The sequence below is a fragment of the Vombatus ursinus genome, unplaced genomic scaffold (genome assembly GCF_900497805.2).
Source record: "Vombatus ursinus unplaced genomic scaffold, bare-nosed wombat genome assembly UNPS02014810.1, whole genome shotgun sequence".
NCBI classification, from domain to species: domain Eukaryota; kingdom Metazoa; phylum Chordata; class Mammalia; order Diprotodontia; family Vombatidae; genus Vombatus; species Vombatus ursinus.
In genome coordinates this window covers 30,118,116-30,140,339 of record NW_020954588.1, presented here as the reverse complement: position 1 = coordinate 30,140,339, position 22,224 = coordinate 30,118,116, and the positions used below count along the sequence as shown (strand labels likewise).

At 37.4% G+C, this 22,224-nt stretch overlaps 1 protein-coding gene across 1 annotated transcript in view; it reads left to right on the top strand.

Annotated features, from left to right (window-relative positions):
* Window positions 1-20,346, top strand: part of SAMD7 (sterile alpha motif domain containing 7) — a 32,391-nt gene extending 12,045 nt beyond the window's left edge. Inside the window, exons 6-8 of the mRNA XM_027875777.1 lie at window positions 5,086-5,207; window positions 8,743-8,853; window positions 20,092-20,346. Of these exons, the coding sequence (XP_027731578.1) occupies window positions 5,086-5,207; window positions 8,743-8,853; window positions 20,092-20,346 (488 nt within the window). The remainder of the gene's footprint in view (window positions 1-5,085; window positions 5,208-8,742; window positions 8,854-20,091) is intronic.
* The last annotated feature ends 1,878 nt before the right edge of the window (window positions 20,347-22,224 follow it).

Sequence of the window (22,224 nt, the reverse complement as noted above, 5' to 3'; positions counted from 1 at the left end):
AAAAAGAAGAAGGAGAAGAAGAAGGAGGAGAAGAAGAAGAAGAAGAAGAAAAGAAGAAGAAGGAGAAGGAGAAGGAGAAGGAGAAGAAGGAGAAGAAAAAGAAGAAGGAGAAGAAGAAGAAGGAGAAGAAGAAGAAGGAGAAGAAGAAGAAGAAGAAGAAGAAAAGAAGAAGAAGAAGAAGAAGAAAAAGAAGAAGGAGAAGGAGAAGAGAGGGAGACAAGGCACAAGGGCCAAAGTGGAGGAAAAAGAATACTTTTGCAGAAAATTGTGTAATGGGCACACACTGGACAGGGAGCAAATAATAATTTTGGCAGTGGGTACAGTGGGGAGGGAGAGGTTTGCCTCTGACACACACCGGCTGGGTGATCCTGGAAAGATATTTAACCCCTGAGGGCCCCAGGCAACTGCCTAAGACAAGGGCTCTTGATGTTTTTTTGTATCATGGGCCCTTTGGAAGTCTGGTGAAGCCTCTGGACCCTTTCCCAGAATCATGTTTTTAAATGTATAAAATAAGATGCATAGGCTTACAAAGGAAACCAATTGTACTGGAAATAAAGACATAATTTTTTCCTGCCCAAGTCCATGGACCCCAGTTTAAGAACCCTTTCTCTCAGACTAAATTGCAGTATAGTTGCCCATCAGCATAGATACAGACTCCCTCCACTAATAAAACCTCTGGTCTGGTAAAAAAAAAAATAAGAATAGAAAAGATTATTCTGGTAATAGTCGGTAAGATGAATTGCCAGGAGGAGAGAATATTGGTGGGAAGACCTGTAAATCTATCAGTCAATCAATAAGCATTAACTAAGTTTCTACTGTGTGCCAGGTGTTATTCTGAGTGCTGGGGGATACAAAGACAAAAATGAATATTCAGGGGCAACTAGATGGCTCAGTGGATAGAGCACTGGCCCTGGAGTCAGGAGGACCTGAGTTCAAATCCAGCCTCAGACACAATGATATTCACTGGCTGTGTGACCCTGAGCAAGTCACTTAACCCCGATTGCCTCACCAGAAAAAACAAAAAAACAAACAATCAAAAAAAGAGTTAACCTCAGGTGCCACCTGTGATGGGAAGCCTCCCTGAGCCTTGCTATTCCTCAAACAAGACACTCCATTTCTTTGGGGGCAGCTAGGTGGCACGGTGGATAGAGCTCTGGCCTTGGAGTCAGAAGGACCTGAGTTCAAATTCAGTCTCAGACATACAACACTTACTAGCTGTGTGACCCTGGGCAAGTCACTTAACCCTGATTGCCTCACCAAAAAGCAAAAAAAAAAAAAAAGTGAATATTCCGTGCCCTCAAGGAGCTTCTATTCTAACATGGGAGACAACATGTACATATATGACTACAGGAAGAAGGGCTGGACCCATGATTTCATTAGCAGAAGCAGCTCTCAATTGTGGAAATTCCTTCTACCAATACAGTTTAGCACCCCACCCCCGTGTGTGTGTGTGTGTGTGTCTATGTATGTATATATATATAGATACACACACACTCACAAAAGGAATACAAGGTGGGTTTTTTGAGTAGGGAGGGCACTAGCAGCTGGGAAGATCCGGAAAGACTTTACTGAATATAGTCCCGAGATGAGTCTTGAAGGAAAACAAGCATTAGAAGAGGAAGAGATGGAAGGGAGTTGATTCTATATATGGGGGACATCTAGCGCAAAGACGAAGAGATGGGGCATGAAACCCCATGTCTGAGGAACAACAGGGAGGCCAGTATGGATGGGGAACCTGCAGCCTCAAGGCCACATGTGGCCTTCCAGATCCTTGGGTGCGGTCTTGGGACTGAGGCCAAGCTTTATTGAACAAATACTTTTATTAAGGATTTAATAGAATCCTTATATAATGTATAATATTATATTATTCATATAATATAATATAACATATAATAAAATCCTTCCACCCCTGGACTAGACTAGTACAGAAGGGAAAGTAACATGTGGAATATTGGGAAAGGTAGAAAGGTGCCATTGGGCACCATAGTGCACAGATTATCAGGCCCAGAGTCAGGAAAACTCATCTTCCCATATTCAAATCTGGCCCTAGACACTTACTGGCTATGTGACCCTGGGCAAGTCACTTAACCCTGTCTGTCTCAGTTTCCTCATTTGTAAAATGAACTGGAGAAGGAAATGGCAAACCACTCCAGTAACTTTGCCAAGAAAACCCCAAATGGGCTAATGAAGAGTCAAACACAACTGAACAACAATAACAACAAAAGAAAGGGGCCAGGTTGTAAAGAGTTTTAAATCCAAATGGAAGATTTCACATTTGATCCTAGAGGTAAGAGAGAGCCGTGGTAGTTTACTGAGTAGAGGATTGTAATTGCACTGTTCTAGGCAGGGGTCAATGAAGGCCTGATTAGTGTGGTATAATGAAAATTATGAGGAGAGGACAGCCTCCAAGAAAAGTTGGAGAGATGGAATTGGTAAAAAAAACAAACAAACAAACAAACAAAAAAACCGACAGCCTTCAATAACTCATTTCTTATGTAGAGCTAAATGTAGAGTTTTTTGGAAACTCATCACCTAAATGACCCTAGAGTGAGAAATGTTTGGGTGTGGGAACTCTTTAAATTACTTACTAAGTCAAAGAAGGGTTGAGATCTGTAGTGGTGGAGAGAATACCCACACCACCAAAAGCACGAGTTTAAATGTTAACTGCTCTGTGCTCCAATTTCCTCATCTGTAAAATGCCGATAATAATAGCACTAGATTTACAAGATTGTCATGAGAATCAAATGATATAATATACAGAAATTGGTTTATAAATTTTGAAGTGATATATAAATGTCAGCTATCATTATTATAGTAATATGCTACTTCAAGGTGCCTTTCTGATAGCAATCATGGAATGGTTATAATCTCTCTTCCCCTACTATTGGAATAAGCTTTTATTTCCTCAATACTTGCTTCCTGAAGCATACAATATGGTCTTTGTTTCTACATTACATCATACTTTCCACTTGTGTGTGAGTCTTGACTCTATAATCTGATCAAAAGATCATCAAGGGTTTGGACTACATGATGTATTTCCTTAGTGTTCTCTACACATCCTACTACAGGATGTAGAATATAGATTAGTCAATTTTTTTGTTGGCTGATTGAGTGAGAGGAAGAGCTGCAGAGGCATGGAATAGAGGTCCTGATGGTCTCGATACATGTGCAGGCAGCAATATCAAAAGAGAGAGCAGAATTGTTGGTGCGGTTGTGAACTGATTCAACCATTCTGGAGAACAATTTGGAACTATGCCCAAAGGGCTATAAAACTGTACATACCCTTTAATCCAGCAATACCACTACTAGGTCTGTATCCCAAAAAGATCATAAAGAAGGCAAAAGGACTCACATGTACAAAAATATTTATATCCCCTCTTTTTTGTGGTGGCAATGAATTGGAAATTGAAGGCATGTTCATCAATTGGGGAATGGCTGAACAAGTTGTGCTATATGAATGTAATGGAATACTATTATTCCATAAGAAGTGATAAGCAAGTGGATTTCAGAAAAACCTGGAAAGACTTGTATGGACTGATGCTGAGTGAAGTGAGAAGAACCAGAAGAACATTGTACACAATAATAGCAACACTGTGTGATGACCAACTCTGATAGACTTAGCTCTTCTCAGCAATGCAATGATCTAAGACAATTCCAAAAGACTCAATGGAAAATGCTATCCTCATCCAAAGAAAGAATTATGGAGTCTGAATGAAGATCGAAGGATACTCTTTTCTCTTTTTTCCTTTCTTGTGGTTTTCCCCTTTTGTTTCAATTCTTCTTTGACAACATGACTAATGTGGAAATATGTTTAATATGATTGTATGTGTATAGTCTATATCAGAATGCATACCATCTTGGAGAGGGGGGAGAGAAAGGAGGGGGAAATTTTAGAATTTGAAATCTTATAAAAGTGAATGTTGAAAACTCAAAATAAATAATTAGTTCTTTTAAAAAAAGTTTAAATGTTTAAAAGTAGGGATTTGTAACCTTACTTAACTCCATGAATTTAGTTTTTCAATATTTTAGCTATATTTCAACATAATTGGTTTCCTTCATGATGTTGTTTAGTTTAATTTATGTATCTAGAAATATTATTCTGACTTGAGATCCATAGACTGAACTGGATGGCCAAAAGAGCCCATGATACACAAAAAGGTGTGTGATGTTTAAAAAATTCAAGAGACATGGTTTCTGGACAATTAGTCATTTTATTAATAAAAAGGTCAGTGGCACTCTCGAATGCCAAAGACCAATCATGGTGGTGGGCTAGAAGTTTGTATGCCCTTGGGTGTTCCTGAGAATGGCAATCAACTCTGATTAGTTAACAATTAATGAGAGAATGAATATTACAATGAGATGTGGGCTCATTCTAATGAGGATCTTGGGAGTACTGACTTGGATCACCCACATCTTGCTCAAAGAGACTTATCAATATACGTATCAAAGAAGGAATCCACTTCTACTCCAGACCCATCTGACCAAACACAATGAACAGGAATCCACCCATTCACTGTCTTTGATTAGATCTTAGCCTGGGTAAGTCTTTGCCCAAGATTTCTTACACTGGTTGATTTCTGGATGAGGAAGTGGAAAATTCTTTAGTCCTAATTAAATAATTGGTTATTAAATACAAGAGAGAAATAAGCATTTCTCTCAAGTGAGAACTCCTGTTTTAAAGTATGTGAGACCATGATAGTAGTGAGTGAGGTTGGTATACGTGTATTTTTTTAAAAACACTATACTCAACTCACTATTTTCCTTATAAAATGTATCTTTCATCACAAAATAATATCTTTTCCATTTAAGTTTTATTGATTACTTTTGTTTGCTACACTGCAGTTATTTTTTCTTCATTCATTCTTTTCTCTTCTTCATTTACACCTTTCCAAGTAATGAAGGAAACTGATTAATCATTGCTAACAAAAAACTTTGGTCTGACAACACATGTAGCAAGCTGCTCCTGAAGTCCCCCACCTCTCTACTAAGAAAAGGAAAGTGTATTTCATTGTATCACCATCTGTTCTCTGGGACCAAGATGGGTCATTGTAATTAATTTCTGTTCATTTCCTTTTCTCTTTAAAGGAACAGGTGACCTATTTTTAAATGGGGAAGATCTTTCTTCTGTTGAAGATATTCGGAAATGGGCCGTAGATGACGTGTATGACTTCATTACTGGGCTCCCAGGTTGTTCAGACTATGCACAGGTGACTTATTTTCTTTATTAAAATAAACTTAAGATGGGCAAGGGGGCATAAACTTGTAACCATTGCCACCAGGGAGGCTGAGGCTAGTGGATTGTTTGAGCTCAGGAGATCTGGCCCAGCGAGGCTAAGTTGATCAGTCTTCATTGAACCCAGTGACAATATGGTGAGCTCCCTGGGAGTGAGAAGCCATTGGACTAACGAAGGAGAGGTTGCCTTGCCAATCAATAGTGGGATCAGCGCATAGATGGCCACTGAACCTCCAACCTGGGCAAGATAAAGAGACCCAATCTCCAACCTATCAGTCATTCAATCAGTAAATAGATAAAATAAACAAATACTATCTAACAATTAAGGAACTTAGAAATATATTTCTGTTGACTTGTCTTTTAAACCCAGGATATTAGAAAAAGAAAAATATATCTTTTCAAAGACACTTTTAATTATAAAATCTGGGGTTGCATTAAATGGTCTAGGAGACTCTTCCAGCTCTAAATATATGATCCTATTACATGCAGACATTATAATTTACTACAAATTTGATTCCTCTAATTACCCAGGAGGTTGTGTGAAAGCTAAGGTCAGTAAGGTTATCACTTAGTGAATGTGGTTTCCAGGTGCCTGTTATTGATGTGTTTACTCTCTCACTAGTTAAAAGAATCCGGCTTTAAGCGCAACTTGGTAATAGTTCAGTGACTTTGGACTACTCAAATACTCAAATGGAATTGTGGAATAGCTCATTTAGTCTGAAAAAGAAAAGGAAGCTATAGCAACATGATGGATGAGAAAAACACCAGATTTGGACAGACTTGGTTTGGAATCTTGCCTCTGCTGCATATAGACTAATTGAACAAGTCTCTTCCTCTTCTGGGCCAATGACATCTAAGGTCCTTGCCAGCTTAAAATCCTACAAAACCTATATAAAAGCCAAAGACATTAACGTTTTAAAAACTGATGCCTTTTGCTTTTACATCTCATTAGTTTTCAAGTAAGCCTTCCCCTCCCCTGAAAGTACAACAAGGAATCAAAAAACAAATTCAGTAAAACCAACACATTGAACATCTGACGGCAAACAACTTACCACACGCACAGATCTTCCACCTCTCCAATGAAGGGAGGGAGGTACATTTTCCCATTTTTTCTCTTATAATGACACAGCCTTTGCTTACTATGTACCGAGAATTGGGGATACAGATAGAAAAGTAAACTTCCAGCTTTATTTTATTGTTTTCCCCCCAATATTAAAGGTCACACTATTAAAAAAAATTGAAGAGGACCAGGTGAGGGGCCTTTCATAGCTTTGCCTTTTAGAGGAATTCTTAACCAAAGGATAGAGGTGATCACAAAACTTAAAATAGCTTAGTTTGATTATTTGAAATTAGAAATTTTTTTTTCTAGAACAAAATCAATGCAACCAGCATCAGAAGAGGTCATCAAAGGGAGCTGGGGTGGGGGGATCTTTGCACTAAACATCTTCAATAAGGGCCAGATATCCAATATAGCAAAAGAACTATAACTGATATATAAAACCAAGAGCCATTCTTCAATGTACAATTGGTCAAAAGATGCAGAATTTTTTAAGAGCTGGAGATTTTGATCCAGAAGGTGTATGAACATTTGATTAAGAACACTTCAGTAAGATATATACCCAGGAAATTTTATTATTTTTTGAAAGCAAACACATATGATAATTATTCATAAAAGACATTTTTATTCAGCAAACCAAAGAAAGTAAAATTTAACTAAACTTTCAAAAAATCAACAACTACGTTTTACTTAATTTTTTTTAACTTAGCTTATGATTTTACCAGTATCAGAAGCTCTCAGTGAGGAATTCCCTCTACTAATGCTCATAGTAGGAATTTAATAAATGTATTTTGGTGGATTGAATACAGATTGATACCTTCTTTGCAATTTACAATCTTAGATAGTTGCCAGAGTTTTGAGAGGTTAAATGTCTTGCCTAGAGTCACACAACCAACATGTGTCGGAGATAGGACTGGAACCCAGGTCTTTCTGACTCCAGGGCCAGGTCTCTATCCACTTTGCAACATTGCCTTTCATAGTTAGAAAAAAAGACAAACTTTTAAAATGAGGCATAAAATACTAAATTTTCTTGAGACATTAGGGTGTGCCTAAGGACACATAATTATGTAGAAGATAAATATGCCTCCCAAACTATAAGAATTGAAATGTTATCTTATATTCATTCATTTCTGTAGAAATGAGTAAGAGCTCTTCATTTAAATAATAACGGTTGAACAGAACTCTTTTCAAAATATAGCCATCTCTCTTTATAACCCTCTCTGAGGTAGCCAGGACTAAAGTTATCTAGGTTTTATAGCCAGGGATATGCTTTTCTTTTTTTATTAAGGCAATTGGGGTTAAGTGACTTGCCCAGGGTCACACAGCTAGTAAGTGTCAAGTGTTTGGTCTGAGGCCGGATTTGAACTCAGGTCTTCCTGACTTCAGGGCTGGTGCTCTATCCTCTGCACCACCTGGTTGCCCCTATGGATATGCTAATAGTAAGTGGTGGATCTAGGTCTTTTGGCAGTGTGGTGAGGTGGAATGAATGCTGGATTTGGAATCAGAGTTTCTTCATTGGAATGTTGGCTCAGCTACTTACTACCTGTATGACTTTGGACAAGTCATTTCATTTCCCTCTGCCTCAGTTTCCTCAATTGTAAAATAAGGGCATTGGATGTGATGGCCCCTTTTAGAACTAGATCCAATAATTTCTAAAATGAAAAAGTTTGGCCAGATCCCATCTAAAGCCCCTTCCAGCTCTAATTCTAGGATCCAACATAGCCAAGTCTTAACCTACACCGTGATAAGGTTCCCAAAGCTCATTTCTCAGTGCTTTGATCACAGGATGATGCTAGCAGGTTACCTTTTCCCCCAGCACAGCGGGGAAGAGTGTCTCCTTTGATGTCTCTGGCACATTCAGGCCCCCAGCTGTCTGAACTGTTTGGAGGAAAGTAGGAGTGGCTGTGTCCACTTCAAAGAGAGATTAACTTGGCTGCTCGGAAAATCACAGGAAAGCCAGTTGGGCAAGCTAAGTCAAGTCAACAAGCTTTTATTGAGTACTTACTATGTGCCAGGCACTATGCTAAACACTGAGGATACAAAGAAAGTAAAAGGCAGTCCCTTCCTGCAAGGAGCTGGAAGTGGAATGGGACAGATAACATGTAAATAACTAAGTGATAGAAGATAAAGCTAGATAGCCAGAGTGGATGGAAGGCACTCTGAGAGACGAAGGCATTAGCAAGGGAGAGTAGGAAGGACAAAAGGATGAAATCACCTGGGTAACTTCTTCCTTTTCCACCTGCCCCAGAAGCGCCCACGTGCCCAATACGATAAACAGAAAATACTGAAGAGCAGGAAGTGAACTGGAAGTCATTCTTCCTTCTGTTCGTTTGGGTGAAATATTATCTTTGTGGTTCTCAAAGATGAAATTAATATGGACAAAACAAAGTGACATTAAATAACACAAGAGACTATTGGACAGAGTAACATGCATTTCTTTTTTATTCTTAAGATATTTAGAGACCATGCAATTGATGGTGAAACCTTGCCTTTGCTCACAGAGGAGCATCTTTTGGACACTATGGGCTTAAAACTTGGACCAGCCCTAAAAATTCGTTCTCAGGTATGGTCACTTAGTCACACAAAATGTTAAATAATGAAATCCGAAGGCTGTTGATAGCGAGGTCCTTAAGATAAATGAGACCCTTTTCACTCTTAATGTTTTATGAATGTTATCTTCTTACCAAAAGTCCTAGAAATTCATCGTTCAGCAAATATAATCTGTGTTTCCTCTAAAGACCTACTTTGGGAGTTCTGGTTTGTTTGTTTGTTTGTTTGTTTGTTTTAAAGCTATTTGAGAATATAGCATTTCGTGTTTTAATGTTATTCTGCACAAGGTATCTAACATGTTCCATATTTTCTAGAGATCTCATAAAACTTCTAATTTATTACTGAATAGTTACTGGCAATGTGAAGTAATGTATAGAAAGGTGGTGCCAAAGCCAAGAGGACCTGGATTTAAGTCTCACGTCTAACACATATTGGTTTTAGGATGCTGGACAAGTTGATTATTTCCTTGGTGTTTTAGACAACTGTTTAAGACAGAAAAAGGTATGACTGGCAACTGAGAGTTCACTATGCCAGTGAGGTCACAGATTCAGTTTCTTATCCTCATCCCTACTAGGGGAGTACTACAGATCAAGTATTATACACAAAACATTATATTATATAAAGAAATACATACATAATAATAACTATTTTATAATAACAGTATAAGATATCTAGGTTGCTTAGTGGATAGAGTGCTGGACATGATAGTCAGGAAAACTCGAGTTCAAATACAGCCTCAGATACTTACCAGCTGTGGGACACTGAGCAAGTCACTTAGCTTCTGTATGTCTCGGGTTCCTCATCTGTAAAATGGGTATAATGATAGCACACACATCTCAGAGTAGTTGTGAACATCAAATGATATAGTATTTGTAAAAGACTCACAAACCTTAAAGAGTTATATTTGGCTTCATTAAGAAAGGCATCATTTCCGGGAATAATGAGGTATATACCCTGCCAGGTCAGAACACATCAGGAATATAATGTTCAGTTCTTGGTGTCAGCTTAAAGGATGAGATTGATAAGTTGGAAAGTGTCCAGAAGACAGTAACCAGTATGATCAAGGGCCTTGAGTTCATGTTATATGAAAACTGATTGGAAGAATGGGGATACTTAGTCTGGAAAAGAGAATGTTTGGTAAAGATATGACAGCTATGTTTAATTATCCAAGGGTTAGTATCTAAGTATCTAAGCACTGAAATATCCTGTATTATAGCTAAGGGTCAGGTGTGAAAGATTAATCATGTGTTTTTTTGAGTAATAATGAGGTTTTTTTTTTATTTAGAGTAAATGAGCCATTAATTAATATAATGGATAGGAGAATAATAGCTAAGGTAATTTCATATGAGACAGTCTGAGCTTCCCCATAGGAAAGATAAAACTTGTGTTGCTTGGCCCCCAGAGATCAAGATTTCCACATGAGTGGAAGCTAGAAAGAGGCAAATTTATGCTTGAGAAAAGGAAAGATGTCCTGACAGTTAGGAGTTCTTCCAAAATGGAATTGGCTGCTTCAAGAGGTATTAAGTAGGTTTCCCCTCATGCTGAGACTTCAAGAAGAGCTAGCTGAATACTTTTCAGATATGTTGTAGGGGGTTTCTTTTTTCAGATAAATAATTGTACCAGATGGCTACTGAGATCCCTTCTGACTCAGAATTTCCATGATTCTGTGATCTGCAAAGATGATACACAATTGGAGAAACTGAACCACCTTCATTTTTTAAATATTCTCACTACAAATGGAAACAGAAGACTTAAAGAAGACATAGAAACATAAGTGGACCACTCATAAACTCTCCTCAGAAAGGCAAATAAAGGATTGAGCAGCGGTTACGAAGGTTCATTTTATCACAAAATCAAAGGCAAAAAGAAACAATCATTTCTTGGATTCTTGCTTACCTTGTTTCTCAGTGCTTGTTAATGATAAATACATGCACACAGACCACCATGATAATCATAGGTTCATAGCTTCAGAACCGGAAGATATGTTAAAGACTGTCGGAAAGAATGAAGCAGCAGAGATACTACAGAGAACTTGACAGAATCCTGAAAGGTAAGTCAACATATGCCTTAATACTCAGCAGTTCCACTGTAGAAATGGGAATGTGAAAGATGATGAAAACAATCTTGAGAAATACAGCTGTAAGATTATTAAATGAAACAGGTCAAAAGTTGGTCAATTACACAGAAGCATAATGTGTATATATCACAAATACTCTCTTTAAGAAGAGTATTGCAAGGCTTTCAACATGACTTAGCACCAAGCAAAATCAGAAAAAGTGAAATTATATATATGTAGATATGTGTTTTTAATGAACAGAAAATTATTGGCTACATTACATTTTATTACCAACAGCAGTTATTTCAGAATCAGCTGTCTGTGCATGTCAAATTGAGCAATGGTTGAAAACAACACTAAACTGGGGGGGAAAGGATAAACACAAGAAAACAACACAAGTTGCTAGTTATTGCAACTCCAACCCAATCTGTTCAAACCCGCTCTTGACTCTGGAAAGTATTAAAGGAACAAAAGTGAAGACATAATCTAGAAGATGCCTTCCATTTCTCAATCCTCTGAAATCTCTTAATACTATAGACTAGCTAATAATATTTCTCAGAGAAATATAATCAATAGACAAAAGATACCATAGCAACAAAACCAAAAGAATCTAGAAATCTAAGCCAGAAAGTACTTGATCACATTGCCAAATAAAAGGACATGGAAGCCACGTGCAACAACAGTTTAGAGAACAAGTTCGTCAGTAAGACATTACAGAGAAGGGGGATGGAATATTACAGGCAATCTTGCCAGTAGGAAAACCTAAAAAAAAAATTGAAAGGAAAATGATCCTAAGATGAAAATCTGGCTTGAGACTTAACTAAGCCAGATTATCTCAAGAGCATATTTAGTGAAAAATCAAAGGATAACAAATAGATGTGAAGTTGAACATATCTTCTAGCATTTCTACCATATCTAGTCTCATTGGTGAGTATAATAAAATGACCATATTTGGAATCTACCAGCTCAGTAACCAATGTACTATGCCAAGAAGTGATGATTATACTAAGAAGGTATAATTAGGAAGCACAGCTGGACCCAACCAAATGTGGACAACAGAAGAGATCTATGTCAGAGGTAACACAATTTTAGAGTCACTCAGGGATTGACATCTAATGATTTCCAAAAGGAGAAGATTACAAATAAGAGAAAAATATCACAACTTGCTCAGAGTATTTTCTATAGCAGATCAAATCTTTACAATCACATAACTGAGTGAGAGATGTAAAATAAAAATAGAAAATGGTCAAAGATAAAGACATGCTCCTGGGAGGTAGTGGAAATTTCATACATTTATATGTACTATATATTTATTACTGTACAGAAAATTATTTCTTATATTACATTATATTGCCAACCTAGCAGCCATTTCAAAATCATCTGTCTGGGTGTCAAATGAAGCAATGGGGGTTTTCAAGGCAGAGGTAGATGACCACTTTTCAGGTGTGTTCTATTTCTTTTCAAGTACTGTTTGAACTAGATGGTCTCTGAAGTTCTTCCAGTAGTGTGATTCCATAAACACAGGAAGGCACTGTGCTTGTTGTTTATTGTTTTTTTTTTAAAGCATTTGACTTAGAAGTAAATATAGCCTTCAGAGGGATATTCAAATAATGTGTTTCCTCTCTGCATTTAAAATCGTATGGGAGGCACACAGTGTACTATCTGTGTATACGTGAATTAGTCTAACCATTCTAGAAAGTCATTTGGAATTATATCCCCAAAGGCATTGAAATGTGTTTACCTTTTGGCCCAGTGATACTATTACTAGGCACAAATAAATCAAAGACAATGAAAGGACTTTATGTACAAAAGTATTTATAGCAGCACTTTTTTTTACAGCAAAGAACTGAAAACAAATTGGGTAACCAGAAATTGGGGAATATCTGAACAATTATGGTAAATGAATGTGATAAGATATTAGTGCCATAAAAATGACAAAAATGGTTGCTTCAGGGAAAATGGGAAATAATTTTGTGAACTGATATAGAATGAAGAGGACAGAACTAGGAGAATAATTTATATAAAAAACTACAATAAGGTAAAGGAAAATAATTTTAAAAGACTTAAGAACTCTGATCTATGCAAAGATCAATCATCAATCCTCATCACCTAGGCAACTAAATAGTACAGTACTGGACTTGGAGTCAGGAGTTCTGAGTTCAAATCCTGCTTTAGACACTAAGTAGTGGTGTGATCCTGGGCAAGTCGCTTTGCCTCAGTTTCATTAGCTGTCAAATGGGGTTGTTGTGAGGATCAAATAAAATAAATATAAAGTATTTTGCAAACCTTAAAAGCACTATGTAAATGCTAACTTTGATGATGATGGTAATGATAATAATAACCATGATGATGATGCTGATTCTAGAAGTCTGATGATGAAATACACTTCTTACTTATTGATAGAGAGAAGGACAAACATGATTGATGGATGAATTTGTTTTGCTTGGATATACTTATTTGTCACAAGGGAAGGCTTTTATTTTTGGCAGGGAAAGTTGTGGGGAGGAAGTAGGGGAGGCTGGGAAAACAATGCCAGAAAGAAGAAAAGAACAGCAAAAAAAATATTGAGAAAATATACAGAAGAGGTCAGAAGGAAGTTCAGTAGATACAAATAAGTAGAGAAGTGTTGCTACTATTTATAATCTGTCCCTCCCACTGCCTATCCTCATTTAACAGACAAAAATAAATAAATAAAACCCTCATTATAACCATTTACAGCTCAGCAAAACAAATTTCCACATTGCCAAAAATGTATGTCTCTGCATCTTAAATTAATCAATGCTCTGGTGGGAGGTGAGTGGCATATTTCATCTTTAGTCTTATGAACTTAGTTTGTCATTCCATTTATCTGAGTTCTCAAATCCTTCAAAGTTGTTTTTTGTCTATAATGTTTTTCATTTTATAAATTGTTCTCCTGGTTTTATTGATTTTTCTCTGCATGATTCAAAGAGGTCTTTCCAATTTCCTCTAAAACTATCTATTAAGTAATTTCTCATGGCACAATAATATTCCATCATATGGATATGCTATAATTTATTTAGCCATTCTCTACATGAAGGGCACCCCCTTAGTTTCCAAGTTTTTGTCCAGTAGTTTCAGTCATGTCTGATTCTCTGTGACATCATTTGGAGTTTTCTTGGCAAAGATACTGGAGCAGTTTGCCATTTCCTTCTCCAGCTCATTTTACAGATGAGGACACTGAGGCAAATGGAGTTAAGTGATGTGCCCAGGGTCAAACAGCTAGTAATATCTAAGACCAGATTTGAATATGGAAAGATGAAACTTTCTAACTTCAAGCCTGGCACATTATCCACTGTGCTCCCAATTTTTGGCTACTATCAAAAGAGCTGCTATAAAATATTTTGCCCACATTGGTCCTTTTCTGTTTTCCTGATCTCTTTGGGGGATAGACCTACTAGAAATATAGCTGGGACAAAGTGTATTCATGGGTTAGTAACTTTTTGAACATAGTTCCAAATTGTTTTCCAGAATGGCTAGATTGTTCAGTAGCTCAACCAACACTACACTACTGTGCCTGATTTCCTGACCCCCCCCAACATTTGTCATTTTCCTCTTTTGCCATCTTTGCCAATCAGATGGGAGTGAGGGGGAACCTCAGAATTGCCTTAGATTGCATTTCTCTAGTTGTAAATTATTTAGAGTATTTTTTCTTCATATGGCTATTGATACCTTAGATTTCACACAATCCTTCCTTTTGTTCTTTGTATATGGAAGTGTTTGTTTATCAATTTTTATTGAGTTCATAATAAAAGAGAAAGTGTACAAAATAATGTTTTTAAATCACAAGAGAGTCTATAACAGATATGACTACTAAGATAACTTTGTTTAATGATTCATTGATTAACAATGTCAAACAAGGTGTAAAGCAAAGAGACATATGCTCACCTGAGCCATCTGAGACTTCCAATTAAGATTACAGCATGGAACATCATAGAGAAACTCAGCTTTTCTACATAAACTCCAACTAAATAGCTAAAAATGACCTCAGAAAGACCAATGATAGAGATATAATAGAGAAAACAAAAAGGAGAAGAAAGCATCTCCATCTAGCCCAGTATTACACAAGAAGAAAATCAGAAGCTACTAGAGGTGAGTACAGGGGTCTCATCCTATAGAGAAGCCAGTGAGCATGCATATAAACAGAGAAGCCAGTAGAGGAGGAAAGACAGCCAACATGAAGCCAGCAGCCAGTGTTCTGAGCAGAGAGATCAAAATTAATCATGAGTTCCAGTAATTGAGGATCTGAAGCCAGATGCTGGTCTTAACCTCCCAGAACAGAAGGAAGGCCAGAACCAGATTTCATAGATCATTGCACAAGGAAGCAATGCTTAACCAGGCACAGGAAATCATAGAAGGAGATAGGACCAGCTTGGCACCTGGATGCCAGCCAGTTCCAGGGAGGCTACGCAGGAGGCCTGAGACTATCATGATAAGTAAAAGTCTTCCTGGAATACTGTCAAGATATGATCAGGGAGACAATACCAGCTCTGGATTAGAAACAGTACAAGAAGACTGCATCTATCTGAGGCCAGAACCCACAGAGGACCACCAAGAGACTGAGACAGAAGTCAAGGATTGAGGCAAAGGGGTGGGGGGAAAGCTAATACCAACTACCCAATCCAGATCAACAGAAATGTCAGCATCCAAATTAGGAGAGGGGATAAGATCAAACAAAGTCTACTCAACCCATTCAAGAGGGTAAGAAGGAACTGGCTTGAGCAAAAAAATGACAAATCAAGAATTGAGGCTGAAATTATGACCAAACAGAAGAAAACACTAAACACAATGAACTAATACCATGGTTTAAGATGAATATTATGACCCAAGAAGTAAACCAAGAAGAGAATATCACCATAATAGGCACAAACAGAATCTCGAAAAAGAAAGAGACTTAGTTAAATGAGTGGCTGGATGAAATAAAGAGAAAAAAATTAAATTAAAAATGAAATGAGAATCTGGGAAGAAAAAATAAAGAGAGAATAAACAGCTTAGAATAGAAGGTGGAAAACCTCTTTCAAGCAGTGGACCTCCTAAAAAATGGAATGAAGCAAGAATCTTAGAACATAGTTAAGAGATTGAAAAAAAATTAAAGGAAAATGTAAAATATCTTACTATCAAGAACAACTGACATGGAAAACAGATTGAGAAGAGAGAATTTCAGAATCGTTGACTCCCTGAAAATCATGATCAAACATAGGACTTGACTTTGCAGCTGGAAGCCATAGGAAGTCACTAGAGTTTGTTAAGTAGGAGGAGCAGGGCAGGACATCATCAGACCACTGTGGTAGTTGAGTAGAGAATGGATCAGACTGAAAAGTCTTGAGGCAAAGAGACAAATTAGGCAGCTATGGTAATAGAAACACTTTCCACCAATGGGGATCAGCTACTGTTCTGCAACTTTTTATTGTTTTAGACAGTTGTGTGGGGCACTGAGGGATTAAATGATTTGCTCAGGGTCACTTATGAAGGATGTTAAAAATGGGACTTAACCCAAGTTTCTATCCACTCTGCAACACTTCTCATTACATATAGTAACAGTATGATTAACCTTGTAGTATTGTGTTCAGTTCTGGGTGTGTGTTTCAAAAAAAGACATTAAACAACTGGAGTGTTCTAAGACAGAGTAAACAAAAGGGTGAGGGAATTTGAAAACATGGAATAATACAATGGAAAGAGCCCTGGATGTGGTATTAAAAGACATAGCTCCAAATTTCTTCTCTATTTCTAATTTCTTTTTCTTTTTTTTGGCTAGGCAATGGGGTTAAATGACTTGCCCAGGGTCACACAGCTAGTAAGTGTTATGTGTCTGAGGCCAAATTTGAACTCAGGTCCTCCTGAATCCAGGGCCAGTGCTCTATCCACTGCACCACCTAGCTGCCCCTACTTCTAATTTCTTATGTGACTTTGGACAAGTCACTTAACTTCTCTGGGCCACAGTTTCCTCCCTTGTAAAATTACTAATCCTTTGTAAAAACTGATCCTTGTCTAGCTTTGAATCTTATGATTCTATACAATAATCTAATGAAAGAACCAGAGTCTTAATCTGAATAGAAAACTGGGGCAGAGTGGTGGGAGGAAGCCAAGAGGAATGAAAGCTGTCTTCACATGTTAAAAGGGAAGATCTTGCTGGTCCCAGAGGACAGAGTGAGGACCAAGAATTGGATTTATAGGCAGGCAGATTTCAGTTCAATACAAAGAGAAACTTTCCAACAAGGTGTTAGAGCACTAGATTTGGAGACAGAATAGTTACCTTGTGACCTTCAGGCGAGTCACAAATATCTCTAAGCCACAACTTCTTCATTTGTAAAGTAAGACGGTTGGACATATTGATCTACAAGATCCCTTTTGGTTTTGACATTTATGATTCTAATTAGAGCTGTCCAAAAATTCAAAATAGGTTCCAAGTCACTGGAAATCTTTGAGTAAGGGTTAGATGGTTATTTATTGGTAATGTCTTAGAGGTGACACATTTTCATTAGCGATTAGACAAAAAGACTTTTAGGATTCCTTCCAGTGCTAGGAATCTATGATTATAAGGTATAACCCTACCTTAAGTAAGAAATTGTAGAATTTTAGGAGATTATTGGAAAACGTTTCAATTATAAATCAAACTATTTCCCACAGTCCTTTTGACCTTATTCTCTTATTTTTAAAAATCATATTACTTGGATTTCCTTGATGCTTTGCAGCTTCTTAATATTTGAACTGTTCTTTGGGGATGAAAGTAAAGATTTCACATCTGTGAGAAAGAAACATAGCTAGATGGATTTTTTCATTTAATTATGCCTTTTCTTTCCCTATAATAACACTCTGAACATGAAAAAAGAAAACTCTAAGTTAACTTAAATTCTCAATGGATTCTCTAACCTCTTTTTAGCCAAATCAAAATTATTTTTCACTGTGCATTTTCCAGTCATGCTTTCAGCCTTTGTGTTTAATATGAATCATGGAACATGAGCTACTCCCCTTGAGATATTACTAAATAGAGAACCCTCATAGTTGAAATATTTTATTGGATCCCCTTACCTCATAATGAGTACAGGTTTCCTTGGCTTTCATTTAATCTGTTAATTTGGCTTCCTATTTATTTCTTGTCTTGACCCAGGTCTTTCTTCATTCTTTCTCCATTTGCTTTTTGTTTCTTTCATCCCTGCCCCACTCTATTTCTAGTCTTTCCCCCCTATATATTTGGTCATTTTTAGTACTCCCATCAAATGTGATGGATATACACAAAATCAACTGGGAGGGGCTCAGCCTTCCGATATTGGTACCATGGTCAGCAACTTTGGTGAATTTGAGCAGCCACCTGGTTTACTACTAAAATAATGGATTTACTTACTAGCAGCTAAATGCCACTGTTCCACCTTTGCAGTGGATGTGGGAACAGGGTGAACAGGAATACTAAAGGAAGAGGAAGAGTTGTTACAAAGGCTAGTAGATTTAATTAGACTGGCCAAAGTTGGAAACTTTAAGTAGTTTAGACTAGCCTCAGAGTGAGAGTAAGATCCAGGTAAGGACAAGGCATAAGAATGGTACTTGTGCATTATGTGAATTTCTCCAAGGAGAAGCTTCCCCAGTATGGGTATGTCTTTTTATCTCTGTCCTGGTGTGCTAATCAATCAATCTATCAAAAAGTACTTATTAATCACAGGCACTGTGCTAGAAGCTGAGGACGTAAAGACCAAAAAAAAAAAAAAAAAAGAAAGAAAGAAAGAAAAAAACAATCTTTTTTTTTCCCCAAGGAGTAAATTAAATTCTACAAGAACATAGTAACTGATAGGAAAACAACTTGGGGAGAGGATGTGTGTCTGTATGTTCGTCCCCCAGGTGTCTGGCATCTTGTGGCAACATTTGGTACTGTCTCTATGTGGCAAGGGGTCAGTGTTTGAGTAAAAGTTGATTCTATGGTAAGTTGGTCCTTCAGAGTGAGTTTTGGCTGCATTTCAGATATAGCACTGATCTGAGATTCTTCCCTCTCACCCTAGGGGTATGTTTTAAGCCACACCCAAGTCTAACACCCCCCAAAAAAATAGAAGTACTATTTCCATACTGAATGCAGAATTCAGTGTGGTAGGTTGCTAATAGTGGAAGATAAAGTTGAACCTCAGCACAACTGAAAAGGAGTGTTAGATAATGAATGAAGGAATGAAGCACTTATTATGCACTTTCTGTGTGTAAAGCGCTGTGCTAAATGCTGGGAATACAAATCAAAAAGTAAATTAATCCTTACTTTCAAGAAAGTCCCATTTTAATGGGGAAGACAACATAGAAAGAAACTCTCAGCTGCAAATCAGATAGAATGGATCCAGGGTCCTTAGGGTGCAGTGGCAAAGCAGAAAATTCCTCTTTTTAAATGTCATTTCCACTTATAAAATCATATCAGTTTGTTGTTGAACCATTTTACAATGACAAGGACTTAGGTGACAAGAACTTTCTTTTCTGGTTCTTCCAAAGATGTGGCTGTAGCTCCCATGGGAGTCATTCTTAGGCTATATCTTTATACAAGTCACTTTTTGTGATGGCTGTAGACACTAAGCTGAGATCATTGCCATTCTCAAGGCTTTTTGTTTCAGAGTACTGGGATGTCTCCATCAGCATTTGAGGGAAGATGGCAAGCAAGGTGGTGATAGTGATAGCCAGGTATATTCTGTCTCCTATCTCTCCCCTAGGGTGTGCCTCTGGTAATTGGCACTTTGGAGGAAAGAGTCATTATGAATTTCTACTACCAGTCTTAATAGTCTCAGATAATGAAAATATGTGCAGTGAAATAAATTAAGACAACTCACATTTTTATATCACTCTAAGGTCTTCAAAAGCCTTTCCCTTACCACTCCTGTGAGATATGTATTGGAAGTATTATTATCTTCATTTTACAGATTAGAAAACAGACTTTGAGAGGTTAAATGACTGGTCCAGGGTCACATTGTGAGTATCTCAGTAGGGATGTGAACCTTGGTCCCTCTGGCCTTTAAGCCAGAGAGCTCTTTTCATTGACCTACAATGACTCTTAATGAGAGGAAAAAGTAAATGAAATCTGAGGCATGGTCCCTGTAACTGTGGATCCAAAAGTCCCATAGCAAATTGGTCCCAGACCTCCAACTCAGGGTTGAAAATTGTTAATGTTATTGAGAATATTTAGAGAACTAACTATTATAATAATTTCTATCTCTAAAGGTATCTCGACGTCTGGGAAGTATGGTTTACATGGCAAGTCTTTCTCTCCCTCTTCCCTTTGCTTCTACAAGAAAATCATCAGATCCACCGACAGGTACAACATCTCCTCTGAATTGCACCAATGGTGCTGTGTTGGACGTTTCTTGCTCCCAGGATATGGCAATTACTAAAACAGGAAAGGAGATAGCATCAGAAGCCAGAAACAATCCAGTTGTCCAAACAGACTTACAAATAATCAGTTTTCCAAAGAGCTGAAGAACTTCAAAATAAAATCACTATAAAATACCAGATGTTTCTTCCTCTCAGTTAATATGACCTTGAGTTCTTAAATAACCAAAATGTAGGTTCTTAGAATATATTATGTGCATTTTATTTTTGTATTCACCAAGGTATTCAAAATGTATATGTATAGAGTGACATATATAGATTTATATCATTGCTTTTGAAGGTCACACATTTTTGTGTATCATATGCATAAATGCAAGACATGAGGCTCTTTCACTTATGGGAAGGTCTTTAAGGTCACATTTTCTTCAAAGTCTCTTTATAAAACAAATAACTGGTCCCATTGAGTAATGAGGCATAGTATATGTATTTGTTTCTGTTCCTTTCTTTTTCTGTCTTTATGCAGATAAGGCTTGTATTTATAGGGTAGATTTAGAAGTAGAAGGGACCATGGAGGTCATTGAGTTCAACCTCCTCCTTTTACAGATGGGAAAACTTAGGCACAGAGTATTTAAGTGACTTGCTTAACACATAGTAGGCGCTATATAAATGCTTATTACTTTCCTTAGCCTCTTTCTCTTCTCTTCCCTTCTGTTGTCTAGGGTCAAAATAAGTGTTTGAGAGGGGCTTTGAACCCTAATCTTTCTGACTTTTGGTCCAGTCTCCTATCCACTAAGCCACTCCCAGTGTGTTAGGAGAAGGTAGCTCTTAGCATAGTAGCTTGTACATGGTAGGCACTTACTAAATGTTTGTTGAATTAATTTGAATTGCTTAGCAACTTTGGAAAAATATTGTACTATTTAGGCGTAATGAGATGTTTGGTACCAAGAGTATGGAAAAGAGAAAAGATATTACCTGTCTTTTGTCATTTCTCTCTTTTTTCCTTTCTTCTCCACTCCTGAATCTACTCCATTCTCCTCCACACCAACTCTCATATCTCTTGTTTACCAGGGAAAATTAACTTGAAGAAATGGAGAAGAAAATTGTGTGAAAGATTTCCCTCCTCCAAAATAATATTTGAATTGAGAGGATCACTCTGGGATCAGAGTGGTCATAATGTATGCTGGGAATTCAAAATTCTAATGGTTATTCTGAAAAGGCATGGGACCAGGAAAGGGTACCTGCTATAATAGACATCACAGGATGACTGTAGTGAACCAAGATGGAATACTAAAAGGCTTAAATACAAGAGGGGATTCATGTAAAGGTATAAAGGAGCTGGGAGAGATATGAAGCCTTAGAGGGAAAACATTAGACATGTGAAGAGTAAACAGAAAACTGTTTTAGAATGTAAGCTCCTCCAGGGCAGGAACTGATGTTTTTTTTTTTTCTTTAAATCCCCAACTACTTAGCACTGGGTCTTCCACACACTAAGCCTATAATAAATACTTTCTGATTGACTGGTTGACTGGTTGATTGATTTGGAGGAACTAGACTACAAGTGCATGATAAATAGAATCCACTTCCATATAGTGATTATTGTAACACAAGAAACTGGAGCTGACCAAAGCAATTCAACCAGGAAAGAAAGAAACTAGGTCAAGATTTTTGGAGTGAAAGACTAGGTTAAAATGACTTAATCATCATGTCATATGGCTATGAAGGGAGACATTCCAAGACCTGGTCAATGGGGATAATAATATTACTGCCTTCCTCCATGTCATTGTAAGGGAAGCAATTAGTAAACCTTAAATTGGCCTGTAAGATCCTGGGTTTAGAGTGGGAAGCCATCTTAAAGGCTGTCAAATCTAACCCCCTCATTTTACATATAAGAAAATTGAAGTATAGAAAGACATGCTCAAAGGTAGTGAGTGGCAAGGTGAGGATTTGAACTCAGGTCTTCTTACTCCATACCCAGTACTCTTGCTGCTAGTACCATGATCCTGCTCATAAACATGGACTATTATT